Genomic DNA, 17,926 nt, shown 5'->3' on the forward strand with positions numbered 1-17,926 from the left:
AAATACTTTCCTTCTCATCAGAGGGTAGGAATTAGCAAAATGCGGAATCGGATTTTGCATGCAAAAATATTTGATGAAACAACAAGTAAGTCAAAGATCTTACTTGATAACAAAAAGTGAAGCAGAGGGAATATGGCGAAGAAAAAGGTGATTACACATGAATGGATAGTCTGGTGGAAGATAAATAATCCAGTGACGGTAAAATCCAAATATATAACTTCAATTATTATAAGCTCTATCTCCTATTTGGTTTTATTCTTATAACTCCCTCATATATATAACTACTTAATTTACTCACATAAATATACGAAAGTATAAATTTATGTGTAAACTTTAAGTATTTACTTAAAAGTGCTCAATACGTAGGTAGAGCTAGTTAGTAGGTTAATCGCCATATATATTTTATAACTTACTATATATATATATATATATATATATATATATATATATATATATATATATATGTAAAGGTTGTCAGGATATATATATATATATTCATTTTTTCTTTTAATAATATTATTGGATTTCTTTCCTCTTTTTCTTATACCTATTTGTGAATTATTCCACAGATTTCGGCTTTTTGGATTATTTTGGACCATCTTCCAATTACGCGATTTCCTTAGATTTTACTTGTGCAAATGAAAATTTAACTAACTTTCTTGGATTTACATTTTTGGATTTTACCGTCATTGGATACTTTACCTTTCACCAGACTATCCATTCACGTGAAATCACCTTTTTCTTCATATTCCCTCCGCTTCACTTTTTGTTATCAAGTAAGATCTTTGACTTACTTGCAGTTTCATCAAATACTTTTGCAAGCAAAATCCCATCCAGCATTTTGCTAATTCCTACCCTCTGATGAGAAGGAAAGTATTTCTTCGAAACTCCGCGAATTAAAGACTATCCACTTATCAAGTGTTTCCTTTTCAGATTACATAAGTTTTTAACTCTTTTTCAATGTGTTTTTAACATGTTTTATTAACTTTTTTCTCTTATATATATACATATATATATATATATATATATATATATATATATATTCTTCAGGTGTATCTTGTCGAACTCTGACGGATGTTGCGTAATTGGAAAAATCAATTGTAAAAAGTGATAATCACCTGAAGGTTGGAGGTTCAATTCTCAGTGTGGGCGACCGAAAAACACAATTGCGAATCACTTAGTACCTGACGGAACAAGAGCATGGTACCCCCATGAAGTAAATAAAGTGTTCCGTTCGAAATTTCGTCCAAATTCCTGAGTGCGACAGAAACACTCCCAAGTTTGACAAGATACACCTGAAGAAGGTCGGTGGATACGTCGACCGAAATGTGAAAATCACACTCAAGATGAGAACAGTAGTCCTATGAATCCAAATAGTACGCATAGGGAGTTGTCCACCATTGCACACAAAGGGAATTAAAATAGGATTGTTAATCAAGGTGTGGCAGTGGTTGATATAAAGAAGGTCAATATGCTTGGATCTAGTTTATTGTAAGTTTCAGGCAACGAATTTTCCGGCAATTTTGGTTTAAGGAGAGTAGAAAGTGGATCTTTCGTTTACTTTCGGCAGTTCCGTAACTCTCGCTTCTTTTATTTTGTTCTTTAGTCCTCACATTCCACGAGTGGTATTTCTGATAAATATAGAAGAATTGCTGTTTTCTAGGTCAAAATCTATTCTAACACTTGGCGTTAGCAAGTTTTGAACTTTTATGTAGTAATTTTTAGTTCCTTACATCAAGTGGCTTTATGCCTTGTCTAGAGCGATTTCCATAAAAAATTTAGGGACAGTTTACGGACAGTTTTGAGTAAAGAAAGGTAATAATTATGTCAATAAGATTTAGTTGGTGACTGAAAGCGCATGCATTTACCTTGGCATTTCCTTCCATCTGGACTCAGAACGAAATCCCTCGGACAAGTACAGGTAAAAGATCCGTCGATGTTGACGCACGTTCCATCTAAGCAGATATTGGCTTCGGTTCGACATTCATTAATATCTGATAAAGAAAGGAAGATAAGCAAAAATTACATTAAACCATCACAATATATTCCGATGGATTACAAACAAAGATCTGTATTGTAATCTTTCGGGAAAACCTCTCTTCAGACAGATCAGACATATTTCAATATATTTCGGTGTATTGCAAAAAAACAATATATTTCGGTGTATTGCAAAAAAACAAGCAAACAAACAAACAAAAACAACAACACTCTTTTGCATCACAATAAAATATCGAAAACTTTTATTTGTATTACAAAAATATCAAAATATATTTCTTTGTAATGAGAGTTTAAAGTAGTTTGCTTGAAGCATTGCCTAATGTGTATAAAAAGATAATTAAAATTTATAGAAGGCAATAAAACTGAAGCAAATAAAGACATAAGCTATGCAGATTCATTTTTTAATACACTATATATGTGTTCTATATTTTACATGCATTGTGTTTTTATTTGAGTCAGCATAGTCAGATGGAAGATCCGTATTGTAATATTTCGGGAAAACCTACTTTCGTCAGACATGTATTCGAACTTTCAAATGTGCATATTCAGGATTATTGTAAACGAAAGGTCGAACACATGTGTGACAAAGGAAAGATTTCCCGAATTATTAAAATGCAGATCTTCCATCTGAGCATATGAATACAAATAACAACACATTACATAAAAAAGAAGAATAACTACAGAAAACACACACATATATATTATACTAGAGGGGGTGGTTTTGTCCGATCGTAAAAAAAAAAAAAAAATTAAATATGATATTTTAATTTGTCCAGATTTCGTAGATATTATTATAGTCGTGATTTCAAAAGTTTAAAAAAGTATTTGGGTGCAATCAGCTCCAATCGAAACCGAAACCAAAACTGTAGCATTCAAAGCTGATGATGTTACCACTGTACCAACGTGACACGCATATGAACTGATTAAAGATTAACGTAGATGAATATAGAGAATTTATAACGTTTTTTTTTTCAATTTTGACCTGTTTTTTATCCCTTTAAAAATATTTTAACCGGCTAAAGACCCATAAAAGTATGGTATATAAAAAAATTAAAATAGTTTGAGGCCCCTAATGCCGCTCTGCGACGTTTAGTTTCGGAAAAGATAGAGTTTGAAAATATGGAGACAGACAGACAGACATAGGGAGTTTTATATATTAGATTAATAAAAGGTGAATCTGTATAGCTTGTAGGAATTGCATTGTCATAGTGGATGGTGCATGACTTATTTCCAACTGTTGTTTCTGGTATACATGTTCCCAGGACTTGCTGCTGGATTCGATATGCAACTTGTATGATGCCATCATAACTGATAAGGCCTAAAAGGCACCATCTTAAATAGTCGGGTCATTTACCAGCCAAGAAGTCATATATCGTACTAACGAAATGGTAGTATCGTCAATAAACTGCAAACGACGTCTTGACCGATTCGGACATTTGCCATAAAAAATAGACCTCTAATGGGGGGGGGGGAAAGAGGAAGATAAAATATGAACTGGAAGCAGAGAATCGAGAGATATTTAATTGTGACGGAAAGAAACTGAAGGAACGCTATAGGTCTGGTTTAAAATTAAAAAAACATGGTATATTTTGATTGCTTCATGAGTCCTAAGTAAGTCTAAACAATACACACTCTCTCTCTATCTTTCATATATATATATATATATATATATATATATATATATATATATATATATATATATATATATACACATACTCTGACAGATGTTAAAAACATTTAAAAAAGAATAAATGTTTAAATTTCAACAGTATTTCTCGCGATTAACGGTAGCAGAATGAATTCGGCCTTTGCTAATGGAGTCAGAGATAGCTTCAGTTGCCGGCTTCGGATCTATCGATCGGTGTTAATCGTGATACCCTACACTGATGAATCCTGAAAGGATGAAACACTAGTGTCTGTAGGTATTTAATAATTATTATAGTAAATAATTATATCAGCCCCTTTAAGAAACTCGTTTCTTATCGTTTAGAACATTCAGTTGAATTAAAGTCGGTCAACTTAGCTCATATGCGCAGATCATCGTATAATGATTAGATCACTCTGACTGACGTTAAAACATTTTAAAATAAATGTTTAAATTTCAACAGTATTTCTCGCGGTTAACGGTGGCCGAATCGATTGGGTCCTTGCTAATGGAGTCAGAGATAGATTCAGTTGCCGGGTTCGGATCTATCGACCGGTGTTAATCGTGACATCTTGCACTGACGATTTCCGAAAGGACGAAACACCACTGTTTGTAGCTATTTAATAATTATAGTATCTATACATCTATAAAAGTGAACGTGTCTGAGTGTGTGTGTGTGTGTGTGTGTGTGTCTGTGTACATTTCCCTACGCAATAACTATGTCAAATTTAAGTCTACAGACTCGAAATTTGATATACAGGGTACTGAGATTTGGAAAAATCTATGTGATCGGTTTTCGGCCAGAAATTTGGCTTTTAAGGGTCAAAGTTCAACGATTTGACCTTTGAGAACTCTACCAAACTCCTCCAACAATTTTGGGTCTAAATACTTGAAATTTTAGATAAAGGTTTCTTGGACATAGATCTTACTTAATAACTTGATTTGAGCCCAAAACAATAAATTTTAAGGGGTTATAATAGGGGTCAAAGTTAAAAAAATTGACCTTTTTTTTTTTGCTCAGCATACACCTCCAAACACCCGGGCTACGCCGGGCACCCATGCTAGTATATATATATATATATATATATATATATATATATATATATATATATATATATATATATATATATATATACTAGCAGAGAAACCCAACGTTGCCATGGATTGAATGATAATCAACGACTATTTCACACTCCTATATTTTTATTGTTATCGAAATCCGCAAAATCGCCCGGGAGGAAGCTTCACATGCCTCCATGCTGTAACTTAGTCCAAAATATATGTTACTCTACATTGCACTGTAGAGAACCTACTATTTCTTTTATAAAATTATTTTATATAAATTTATTTCCAGTTAACGAAAAAAAAACATTAAGAAATTTACGCGCGAGGTTTGAACCTAAAGGCCACATCATTCAACCCCTCCCCCCCCAACAAAAACACCTAAATTTTCAGGTCTTATAAAATTCTTTGCAGTTTATGAAAAAAATTAAGAAATTTTCGTGTGGAGTTTGAACCTACAGACCACATCATGCAACCCCCCCCAAAAAAAAACACGCTATAAACTTACACACAGTAGAATTTTCACAGCCCGTTGTTCTATCATTTCCAAATGTGATCCGCCAAAATCATAGTCTGACTAAAATTGATTATATGCGAGAAATATTTTCCGTTTTTGGAATGGCGACTTACCGATGCATTCATCTCCGTTTGGTGAGAGTCGATATCCAGGAAGGCAGGAACATTCAAAGGAACCTTCGATGTTATGGCATTTACCTCTTCGGCATATTCCGGGATTGTCAGAGCATTCATCGTTGTCTGAAAACAAAAGACAATACTAAGTTAAACAATATTTAAATACAAGGATATTTTTAAAAGAACTTTCTTTTTCGATTTTTATATTACCCTTCTAGCGGTCACGTGCTATTAAAGTTTCGTATATGAAGAGATGTTTCTAACTCATCTGAATAACATCAAACAGACGCTTCGATAGCAGGAGAAAGGACTCTTCATTAATTACGAATAAATAGACAGAATACCTTTACATCTGTTGTGGAACGCTCATTCGGTGAAGAGGAATACGTTCTTCGAAAAAGCTCACTCAGATACTTAGACAAAAGAATGTTTTTTTTTTGAAAATATATTTGCATCTTATTCGTCGTTTCGAAGACATTTTTACCTATGTTTCACACACACACACACACACACACACACACACACACACACACATACATGCACATACACACACACACATACACACACGCACACACACACACGCGCTAGAATTTAAAAAATACGGGCAAAAGTTATATCTAGTTGATTTATAATCAGTGTTTCATATCAAATTGATGGCTGATTACGATGAAATTTGCGTCCATTTCCACATTAAATACTAATTGATCCATAACTCTGAATTGAATGGATACCATAATACTTAGTTCGCTGCACCGTATAATTACAAAGATGTATAGAAAATTTCAGCCACATCGACCTTGTAGTTTCAGAGAAAACTTGGAATGGACAAACAGACAGAATATAAAAAATTATAATGTATATATATATATATATATATATATATATATATATATATATGATGATTGCAAACGTCTTGTCAGACGAGTGCCACTCCCTCAGACACTTAATGTCCATGAGCCCAGAAATTACTTCTTTTTTTTCTTAGTTCTACTGGTGAATTCACACGCTCACGCAGGCATGATACTGAAGACGGTCATTGAGATCAATTATTACATGTTTCCAGCATTTCAAGCCTCCATGCGTCATAACTTTTCCATCGCCACAGGACCATTTTTATAGACAAATGCCTGAGGGAGTATCTATACACAGGTGATGTTACAGTGTCTTAGCTTTGTACGACAGCTAAGTCTCTCTCTCGTTTCAAAATGTTGAGATCCAGAAACAAGCAAGAGCAAGATAGCCAGCAACAAGTTAAACTGCAGACCAGCTTAATGCGGGTACTGGTCTCCCGCTTTATGTTTTTTTTAAAATCAGAGATTTGCTTCTCCTAGAAAGGTTGCCTTCACCACGGCTTATGGGAGCCCTCTCAACCCCAACACACAAACACACATGGAGCTAGTTGGCCGTTGACCCCGAAAAAGGGTTCATTCGCCCTTTGGAAGGTCTTTTTTTTTAATCCTTCAGGGAGACTAGCCACTCTCCTCACCAAACAAGTCTGGTGGGGGAACCAGTTTAGTCGCCGGTGACCCGACCATGAGGCAGTTAGTACTGGGTTACATGGTACCAGTAGCATATGACATGACCTGACACACACACACACACACACACACACACACACACACACACACACACACACACATATATATATATATATATATGTATGCACACACGCATGCCATCTCTCTCTTTCTCTCTCTCTCTCTATATATATATATATATTCAAGTACACTTATATATATATATGTTCAGTTATATATATATATATTCAACGAGATAAATAACTAACTATTATTTGTACTGTATTAGATAAATAAATAAATAGCAATATTATTTGTACTTTCTTCAAAATAACTTATTTACCTTGAAGAAACGGATGAACAAACTTTCAACCGTATAAATGTCGTTTTCAAACGTTTTCTTTTTTTGTTAATCACTTTTTTCGGTCGGAAATATAAAAATATCTCAAGGATAGAAGTTGATCGCGGATGGTTTGGTGGTCTCACTGTCTTTTTTCATATATGGCTAATAAAATAATATTGGCATTTTCAAGATATTTTTTTCAATTTGACGTGCTCTTATTATTTGGAAGAGTTATTATTTGGAAGAGACAAGCAAGAGTTATTCTGTCTATATAATGCGATTTTTTCTTTGTAAATATTTTTGCAGATGATCTTTTCATTTCCTATTCTGTTTCAGAAATATGTCTGTTTCGTTCATCACGGGCGAATTGAAACTTCTTCCCTATGTATTCTTTCGCCCTTCATAATCTAGCATTTGTGCACTACCATCTACTCTCAAGCATTGCCCGGAACAGTTCACTTCAGTCTTAGCAGACTTTCTCTATGTGATGTATTGTTAGCGCAATATATTTAAAGTTATGTCCCTTGAACTATATTCGAGTTCGTATTATTTGGATTCTTCGGACTATTGTTCTCACAACGTTTTGATCGATGTAACCTGTTATATTCTTCAAATGTATCTTGTCAAAACTCGGGAATCTGCACTGTCGAACTCGGGAATCTGCACTGAATTTTGAACGGAAATCTGTTTTGTAATCCACGCGTATAGCATGATCTTGTTCCACCAACCGTGACTGGGCACAAAAGTCTTAAATAATTCGGAATTGTATGTTTTGAGAGCCGCCCGCACTGGAGATTGAACCTCCAACCTCCTAGTGAAAATATTATTTGGTAAAATTTAGTTGTAAGTTACACTATTCTGAATGTTGAAGGTTCAATCCTCAATTCGGGCAACACTCAAAATACAATAGCCGCGAGAAATGACAAATATATAGGTCACTTTCTCCAGTTAGAATTTGGGGAGTGAAGACGATTCCATTTTATATATATATATATATATATATATATATATATATATATATATATATATATATATACCGTATGTGCAAAATCAAGACTTCAAGACAAGGTGTTGATGGCAACAAAAATTGTATTTAATTTTACGTTACAATTGTTTCAATGTCTAGTTCGACAATTTCAAGCATTATATCGTTTGAAATTTTCAAAAACCAGTATTTCTTCAGACTTTATGAATAAACACACTTCAGGCAATGTAGCATTTTTTTAAATATATATACGCATGTTGGTTTTGTACTACAGTCCACGAAGGTGTTTTTTGGTCAGAGTTTTTAATAAAAATTGAACTGTTAATTCTTCTTATGTTTATCTTGATGTTGGACCCGAAAGATAACAGCAAGAGCATAAGAGAGAGAGAGAGAGAGAGAGAGAGAGAGAGAGAGAGAGAGAGAGAGAGAGATGAGGGAAAGGATACAACCCACTGAGATACGTTGCTTCCGTAAACGTCTATAACAACAAAGTCTGAAGCCGGATGCATCAAGCAATTGGGCACAATAAATATTTATGTACGTTTCGAAATTCTGTAGCATGCATTTATGGAGCATAGGTGACAGACTGCATACACGCAAATTCGGGATCCGGGCAAAGCCAGATGTTAAATTTTATTGCTGACCGATGATGTCCACCCTACATTCCGAACGAAGAGTTGAGATCCTGAAACAATGGGACGGCCTATATTTTAACCTGGATTGGAATTGCTAAAAACGCAAAGCAATAGAAGAATAAAAATTCTGATCAAGGAATCTGATTTTCTGTCAATATAAGGCATAAGAAAATAAAGATACGTGCAGTCAGTGAGAAAAAAGAGGGTGAGCAACCGAACAGTGTATGGCATTTGTACCGTCGACCCGACCAGTCCACATCAACCAGCCGGCCAACACTACTCCATCAAACAGAAATACAGACAGAACACTTTTGTCATATACTATCAGTGAAATATAAATAAACTTTGTTGATTAAACAAGTTATTTGTTTGATTTCAAAAACTACGGCTGAAGGATAGTAGCGTGTATAAACTATTAGCATGCATGTGTTAAAAGTGCAACCAATAAATAATATAGACCGACTATATTACACCTTTTCCCTAAGCCATGACTGGATAGAAAAATCTGTGGTCTAGTAGATAAAGTACTTGGTAAAATTCAATTGGAAAGGTACACTCTTCCGGAGGATGAAGGTTCAATTCTTTAGTGCGGGCGACACTCAAGAATACAATAGCTAATAACTTAGGACTTCTACCCAGTCATGGATGACAAAACGAGTACATGCTATCCCCCGCGGATGAAATAGAGAGAGTGTGTGTGTGTGTGGGGGGGGGGGCAAATCTGAATGAAATTGATGCGTGACTTACCGAGACAATTTCTGAAGTCAGAAGATAATCTGTATCCCGTTTGACACTCGCAGGTGAAACTGCCCAAAGTGTTTAGGCACCGACCATTTTGACAAATTCCAATCAGCGTACGGCATTCATCGATGTCTACCGAATAAAAAAATAAACAAGAGTGACACATTTAACATTGTTCGTATACACTTTTTATATCATAGAAATGTTTTAGTACTAGCAGGCCACCCGGCATTGCCCGGTCGTAAAATACGCTTAAATATGATATTTTGATTAATGCAAATTGCATATTTAATATTGGACTCATAATATTGGCAGATTGCATATTTAATATTGGACGATAATATTGGACCCATAATATGGTGATGATTTAAAAAAAAAAAAAAAAATGATTCGTGCGCCACCACCGAGAATCAAAACCAAAATGTTTAGCTTACAATTTATTTTTTCCTTTGACGTTAATGCCTGAGCTATAAAGACATGTTTACTGCAAGGCTAAAAATTAAAACATGGACCAATAGCTACTACGTTACGCATGCATATTCGTAATGCCGTAGTTCGACCTTCGCCTAGCAAATTTCATTTTTTTAATTTTCACACCTTTGTACCGATTCACCCCGGCTAAAACCCAAATATAAGGTTTTGCATGGCTTCGAATACCCTACATATGAAGTTTCTATGTCTATAGACCAAAAACCTGACAGAGGACTTTGGTAGGCAATTTTTAAAAAATATAAATAAATAAATATATATATATATACGCGTGCGCACACACACACACACACACACACACACACACACACACACACACGCATATAGTTAGTTATAAAATATATATGGCGATTAAGCTACACTGAATATTCCGCGTTTCATCCACTCTAGGATTCTTCAGGCTTATGCATTATTTTATATTTTATAACTAACTAGCTCTACCTACGTATTGAGCACTTTTGAAGTAAATACTTACGCATAAATTTATACTTTCGTATATAAATTTTATGTGAGTAAATGAAGTAGTTATATATATATATATATATATATATATATATATATAAAGATGATTGTGTTTACTATAACGTTTTAACACAAATATTACGCAAGTATAAATCATGTAGAATATCTGCATGAATATAATTACACGTAATAGTTAAAGATGATCATCTCATAAGAAAACCGAAAAAAAAAACTAATAGGGAATTAATTAAAATGAATATTTAAAAGAATATGCAAATTAGCTAGATTTTATGCAGATCAATGCAATTCCATGAGCCACATATAAGAAAATTGTATTTTCTTTTTAAATAGATAGAAAAGGGGGTTTTATATGAATATCAACACACAGACACACACACACACACACACACACACGCAAAGCAAAGCAAATCAAAGCAAAACAAATATATAGAAATATAGATTTAATTTGTAATTTCTATACTCATTGGTTTTGCGATTTGCACGACATTACGATCGCTGTCCTCTCCGGCCTTCTGTGAGGTATCTTTTGTCATACTCATGATCAGTAACTTGCCTTCGTGAACTAAATAGATTAAGGAGCCTTTTTGATATTCCGGGAAGGCATTTTCCTCTCTCCCATCGCGGGGAATGTAACACGAGATCGGAAGATGGGAAGAATCGAGTCAACACTCCTAGAGATTATTCTGACCTCTTCTTCGGCATTCCTTGGTGAGAGCTCCTCAGAAAACAAACAATAAATTTGCTTCACCCGAAAACCGAGGACTGCCAACGGAATACTTTAATCGAAACTGAACGTTAAATGGCTGGCGTTAGCTAGTACAAATTCCTTAATCTTACCAACCCATAAGAAAGGCACATAAAGAAGGCCGGAGATTGCATCGGTTGAAATGTGAAATTAACAAAAACAAGTGTAAGAAAATAAAAATAATGAAATATTGCAACTAATAATTAAAAACACCAAAGAATAAAAAAAAAACAAACAAAAAACAAAAACCAACCAAACAAACAAACAAAAATAAACACAAAAACAAACAAAACTTGCCAATGATCTCCATAAGGAAAAACGAAAACTAAAGTTCTATGTGTTCCTCCAGTTTTCAATCACATGAACCAAACTACTTTTTCTCATCTTGTATAGCTCCTGGATATGACCTTAAACTATATCCAGTGGTGAGGCCCCAGCTTACAGGCTTTGGGGAGTGTGGAGCCACCCTTTAATTGTCATTGCTCCCAGGTCCACTCTGACCTGGAGTGGTAGTACCTGTTAGGGTCCCAAATACGAGTTAAATAGAAACCGACTTGAAAACAACAAATATATTCTATTAAAAAAATTTTTCTTCAAAATCTTTGGATTCAACATTAAATAACCTGAAAAGGGTTGATATGCCGTAAAACAAAAACACTCAACCAACAAATTTACGAAAAACAATCCAGCAGATATACTAGATGTACTTGTAACTAAAAGAAATCAGCCATGATTATATTGTTACAATTTTGTCTTTTAAAATGGCGGATCGTATTTATTTAGTAAAAATTAACGATTCCGGTTACCTCCCTTGGATTTTGTGAACGTAAAACACTATAAATTGATAAACTTGATGAATTTTGTTCTTACCTCTAATTATTTTTCTATTTGACATTATTTTAGGAATTTATATTTTCAACATAATACGTAAGTACGTAATAATAACCCTAACCCTCCAACCTCTTACAATCATGCATTCTTTAACTTATCTTGAATTCCTACAGTGACAACACATCTATAAATATAAAAGCGAAAATGTATGTATGTATGTATGTATGTATGTATGTATGTATGTGTGTTCGCTTTTTCTGTATGTCTAGAAAAGGCTTTTTTCAGAGAAGCGGTCGGTCGCTTCACAACTTTTTAAAACTTTTTATATCACATAGAAATCGTAATATCTCACAGTTAACAACGAAGCTCGCCTGTCTATTTAATTTGCTCGATTTCGGGAAGATAAATATTCAACATTTGTCGCTCGCCGCATATGGGTTAGTCTTTTTCCTATAACATCTTGGGAAAATAAAAATCCCGCAGTCAAACTTGACCTCATTAAATCATTAAAGCGGGCACCTGCCAAATCCAAGTAATTAAATAAATTCAAACGTGTTTACGTTAGCATCTCGCGCTGGGGCAATGGTTAACGTTGCACGTTTTTTTTTCACACTTTAATTTACAACTTTGCCTCAAGGGTTCGAATTCGATCCTCATAGTTACTTTTTTTTTACCCCACATCCCCACCCCGGAGTTTCCACACACACACCTCCAAACACCTGAGCAACGCCGGGTACCCCGCGCTAGTTTATTAAAAAAGGTAAAATTAAAATGATTTAAATCCAATTCAATGCATTACATAACGATCACTCACCAAAGCAATCGTGATTATCAGTGAGTGAAAATCCGCGATCGCAGAAACAAGTATGTCCACCAATTTCGTTGACACAGGTTCCATTTCGACAGAGACCAGGTCGCGTAAGACATTCGTCGATATCTGGAAATGGAAGCAAAAACATAAATAAGAAAAGGATTAGAAGTATTTCACAATTCAAGAAAGGAAAAGTTGAAAAGGGGAGACGAAAGCAAGTGATTTTCTAACGTATAATATGATTTAAAGGCCTTTACACCATGCTGTACGTTAGACATGGTCAAATATTTTCGCCTCTAAACTTATAAAAAGTTCTTCAATTTTTTTAATTTACAATTTTTTTTTCTTGCCTGATGAAATCAATAATGATGGAAACGGGTTGCACATCGCAGCAAGATATGACAATATTTTCATAAACAAAGAAAAAATTATATATATATTTATATATATATACATATATATATATATATATATATATATATATATATATATATATATATATATTCCAGGTAAAAGATATACATATCTAAAAACCATTGAATTTCAACGAGGTTATCGATAGTGCTCAAGTAAAGAGAGCAGGATATACAATTTATTCAATTTAGGTAAGCAAAATTACCATAAGTCGCTGTATAAAATTTACTGTTTCAGTCTTAAAAGACACCGTGAGGCGACAAAGACCTCTGGTCTTATTCAAGGCCAGTCATTTTATCCATTAATATACAAGGTGAGCCAAAAGTGGGTGGACACGCCACGTTCACCAGACTTGACTCTGATGGATTTTTTCTTTTGGGGATCGAGTAATCTGTAAATAAATGTTTCTACTGTCCATCTACTTTTGACTCATCCTATATATATATATATATATATATATATATATATATATATATATATATATATATACATATATATATATATATATATATACACACATATATATATATATATATATAATGGGTTAAGAAATTCCAACGAAAGAAAGAAGGGATAGTCACCAACAATGTGTATTTTTTAACATTATTTTATTATTCCGTGTCTTGGTTTTTCATTGAGAATTATGTTTAGATCATTGTAATAATGTTTTTAAATAATTGAAATCGTTTTTAACGCGTTTCAGACGTTCTCCTCTTCAGAAATTATTTTCAAAATGTGTTGGAGATGTACAAATAGCATTTTCGTAGTTCATTTGAAATGTTTCCAAGAGGTGGAAACGTGTAAGTGTCTACTATTCATTGGAATGTTCAATTTTTATTACTCTTTTATTGGGCTGTGGTCACTCCTGTGTTGTGTTTCTCTCTCACACTCTCTCTTTCTGCTTGTGTTTTTTCTTTTCCTTTAGGGTAGGATGTGTGTGTGTTTTCTTTTATTGGTTTGAAGAATGTGTGTACTGTTTTATACTATTATGAAGTTATTTGCTTCCCTAGGAAGGTGACTGTGATCCAAGGTCGTTACTAATGTGTATGTGTGAGGATGTGTGTGTGGGGGGTGGGGGAGAACCAGCTCTTCTGAAATAAGGGTAGGGGTGCTTTCATTCTATTTTGATATTTAGTTTTTGGATTCTTAGATTTTAGTATTGTGATTTTTTGTTTCAATCTTAGACTGTTCCGGCATTCTTTATATTATCTTTGTTTAGATAGAGGGGTGTATTTAAAAATATGTATAGGTGATTTTTTAATGTTTCTATTTATTTATCTCCCCATGTGGGTATGGTCAGACCCAGGATCGGTTCCTAGTGTGGGGAAGATCTCGTTCCCCAGAGGGGAGGGGCCAATTGGAGTAGTATATGTATGGGAGGGGGGTGATAGAAGGGATGATAGTTGTCTCAGTCATGAGAGATTTCTCCTCCACTGATTGAAGGGAGAGCGAGGTGTTGGAACAGATATTATACTATGGTTCTAGGTGTTTCCTAGTGTTGTTGGTTTCGAGGTTAAGTAGGGTTGGTATTGTTCACTGTGTTGTATTAGAGATAGGGGTGCTATGTCTGTGTGTGGTTGTATGCGCGCGCGTGTGTTTTAATGTGTCGGTTCTGATTTATGTGTGGGTGTGTATATGTATATGGATGTGCATGCGAGTGTGCCTTGCATTTCATGTTTTTGTGTGTTGATATTAGGCTCTGTTTAGTTCAGGAGTGAATCTTGTTATGAAGTTTCTTTCCTGTGTAAGTAAATAAAAATAATTGTCTGTTTGGAAGATTGACATTATTTTGAAGCTGTTTCCACTGCATGTGTGTACGTGTTTTGAAACATAGAGGTGTCTGTTATCTGCAATTTTGATGTTTCTCTTATGTAAGGCCACTCTATTGCTGAAATTTTTGGTGGCGCCTATGTCGGATTTGTTGCATGCTGTGCATCTTAGTGCATATACTACATTTCTGGAGGTGCAAGTTAGACCCTTTTTTAGGACGGGAGTTGGGTAGAAAACTGAATAAAGAAATGTTAAATTTGAGAGATTTTGATTATTAGAAAACATTTTTTGTGTGGAGTTGTACATTTCGAGATTAAAGATTGGTTACTGACCGACGCAAGAGTCCCTAGTCGACGCGATCCGGTAACCTTGGTCACAGATACAGCTGAAACTGCCTTCCAAGTTCTGGCAACGCCCATTATCACAAATTCCTGGATTTTCACGGCATTCGTTGATGTCTGGAAAAATAAATATATGAAAAAATGAATACAGAATAAACAAAGAAAATATTCTTAAGGCGTCTCCATAAAATCCGTGCAATAAAATCGTATCTTAAATTGAAGCCTGAAAGAACGACTGAAGAGGGAATTGTGTCAGCCATTTTTGTGTGTGAGAAGTAACTATGAGTTTATGAGTTTGCATACTAAGTGTTTTATTGAATTATATTTGACTAGTGGCGGAGGGGGCGCCCGGCTCTACCTGGTCGTAAAATACGCTTAAATATGATATTTTAATTTGTCCAGATTTCGTATATATTATTATAGAGTCGTGATTTCAAAAGTTTTAAAAAAAGTATCCAGGTGCCATCAGCTAGAATCGAAACTGAAAGCAAAACTAGCATTCAAAGCTGGTGACGTTACCACTGTACCAACATGACACGCATATGAACTGATTAAAATAAACTAAGATAAATGTACAAAATAAACAACGATTTTTTTCAATGTTGACCTCTTTTTGATCCCTTAAAAAACTATTTTAACCGACTAAAGACCCATAAAAGAACGGTCCATAAAAAATCCAATCATTTGAAGCCCCTAGTGCTGATCTCCGACGTTTGGTTTCAGAATAGATAGTTTGAAAATATGGAGACAGACAGACAGACAGACATAGTGAGTTTTATATATTAGATTGTTTTAAACCTATATTGCCTGTTTTAATATTTGTTTAAATTTTTTTATTTGCTAATTAATCGGTAGTTGCTATGTTTTGTTCTCTCGGAAGGACCCAAATGTCCAGCAGAAAATCAAACAACACGAAAACAGGTTACATTAAATCCTGAAATAATTCCTGTTGTACATTTTGTAGCAGTTTTATTAAAATATTTCTTTTTAAAATTATTTTATGTTAATTTGATCACCCACAATGCTTCAAGCAAACTAAATCTTAAATAAATGAATAAATAAATAAAAAAAAAAATAAATAAATAACAAAAATAAATAAATAAATAAAAAATAAATAAATAAAAATTAAATAAATAAATAAATAAAAAATAAATACAAAATGAATAAATAAATTAAAACAAAAATAAATAATAAATAAATAAATAATACATAAATAATAAATAAATAAATAAATAAAAAATAAATAAATAAAAAATAAATGAATAAATAAATAAATAAAAAATAAATAACTAAATAGATAAAAAACAATGGAAAAGTCAAATTCTTTGTGATCCTTGGAAATGTAAAATGAATATGGAAGGATTTAAACTGCCGACCATAAAGTGATGTCTGGCTTTAGGAATCATTTAATTAAAATATGATTATTATATATTATATCTATGATTAAAATATGATTATTATATATTATATCTTTAATTAAAATATGATTATTATATCTTTAATTAAAATGATGATTATTATATATTATATCTTTAATTAAAATATGATTATTATATCTTTAATTAAAATATGAGTATTATATCTTTAATTAAAATATGATTTTTATATCTTTAATTAAAATATGATTTTTATATCTTTAATTAAAATATGATTATCATACATTATATCTTTAATTAAAATATGATTATTATATATTATATCTTTAATTAAAATATAATTATTATATATTATATCTTTAATTACAATATGATTATTATATATTATATCTTTAATTAAAATATGATGATTATATATTATATCTTTAATTAAAATATGATTATTATATATTATATCTTTGATTAAAATATGATTATCATGCATTATATCTTTAATTAAAATATTATTATTATATATTATATCTTTGATTAAAATATGATTATCATATATTATATATTTAATTAAAATATTATTATATATAAGTATTAGAAGCTGTTGGCCCAGAACAATTTTACAAATAGAAATTAAAACACGATTAATTTAACAACAATTAGCTATACTTTAATATCATTTTGGTTAAATTAAATATGTAATAACAAGACGACATCTAACAATAAAATTTTACTCGCGGGGGTGCTCAGCATTACCTGGTGCAGAACTACCATGTTTATATAAAAACTTCTTTCTCTCTACCTCTCCCTATCTGTCAATCTATCTGTCTCTTTCTCCCACGCATACTACACTCTCCCTAGAGAGACAGAGAGACAAACCGACAGACAGACATACAACTGTCCTTTATATAATAGAATCGGTGAGTAATGAGTCGCCATTTTCTTTCCAAATTAGTGGCGACACTCATCCTAATAAAAACTAGCTAGGTTGGTTCCCCGAGAATGGATATATTCCTAAATTTTAGGTATTATTCATCCACGGCAACACCGATCAAGAATATATCAATTTTGTGCGTGTTTGTTTTGTATTTTTTATTTTTAGCTTAGCATACAAAC

The 17,926-nt window shown here is 33.1% G+C and overlaps 1 protein-coding gene across 2 annotated transcripts in view; it reads right to left on the bottom strand.

Annotated features, from left to right (window-relative positions):
• The window catches only part of LOC145240040 (fibrillin-3-like), a 671,777-nt gene that overhangs the window by 83,016 nt on the left and 570,835 nt on the right, over positions 1 to 17,926 (bottom strand). For both annotated transcript variants that reach the window (XM_080103628.1, XM_080103629.1), the window contains 5 exons: positions 15,435 to 15,560; positions 12,922 to 13,044; positions 9,566 to 9,691; positions 5,336 to 5,461; positions 1,869 to 1,994 (listed from right to left, as the gene is read on the bottom strand). In XM_080103628.1, the coding sequence (XP_079959754.1) occupies positions 1,869 to 1,994; positions 5,336 to 5,461; positions 9,566 to 9,691; positions 12,922 to 13,044; positions 15,435 to 15,560 (627 nt within the window). The remainder of the gene's footprint in view (positions 1 to 1,868; positions 1,995 to 5,335; positions 5,462 to 9,565; positions 9,692 to 12,921; positions 13,045 to 15,434; positions 15,561 to 17,926) is intronic.

Source organism: Euprymna scolopes, chromosome 19, assembly GCF_053919585.1.
Source record: "Euprymna scolopes isolate OS-2025 chromosome 19, ASM5391958v1, whole genome shotgun sequence".
Classification (NCBI taxonomy): Eukaryota; Metazoa; Mollusca; class Cephalopoda; order Sepiida; family Sepiolidae; genus Euprymna; species Euprymna scolopes.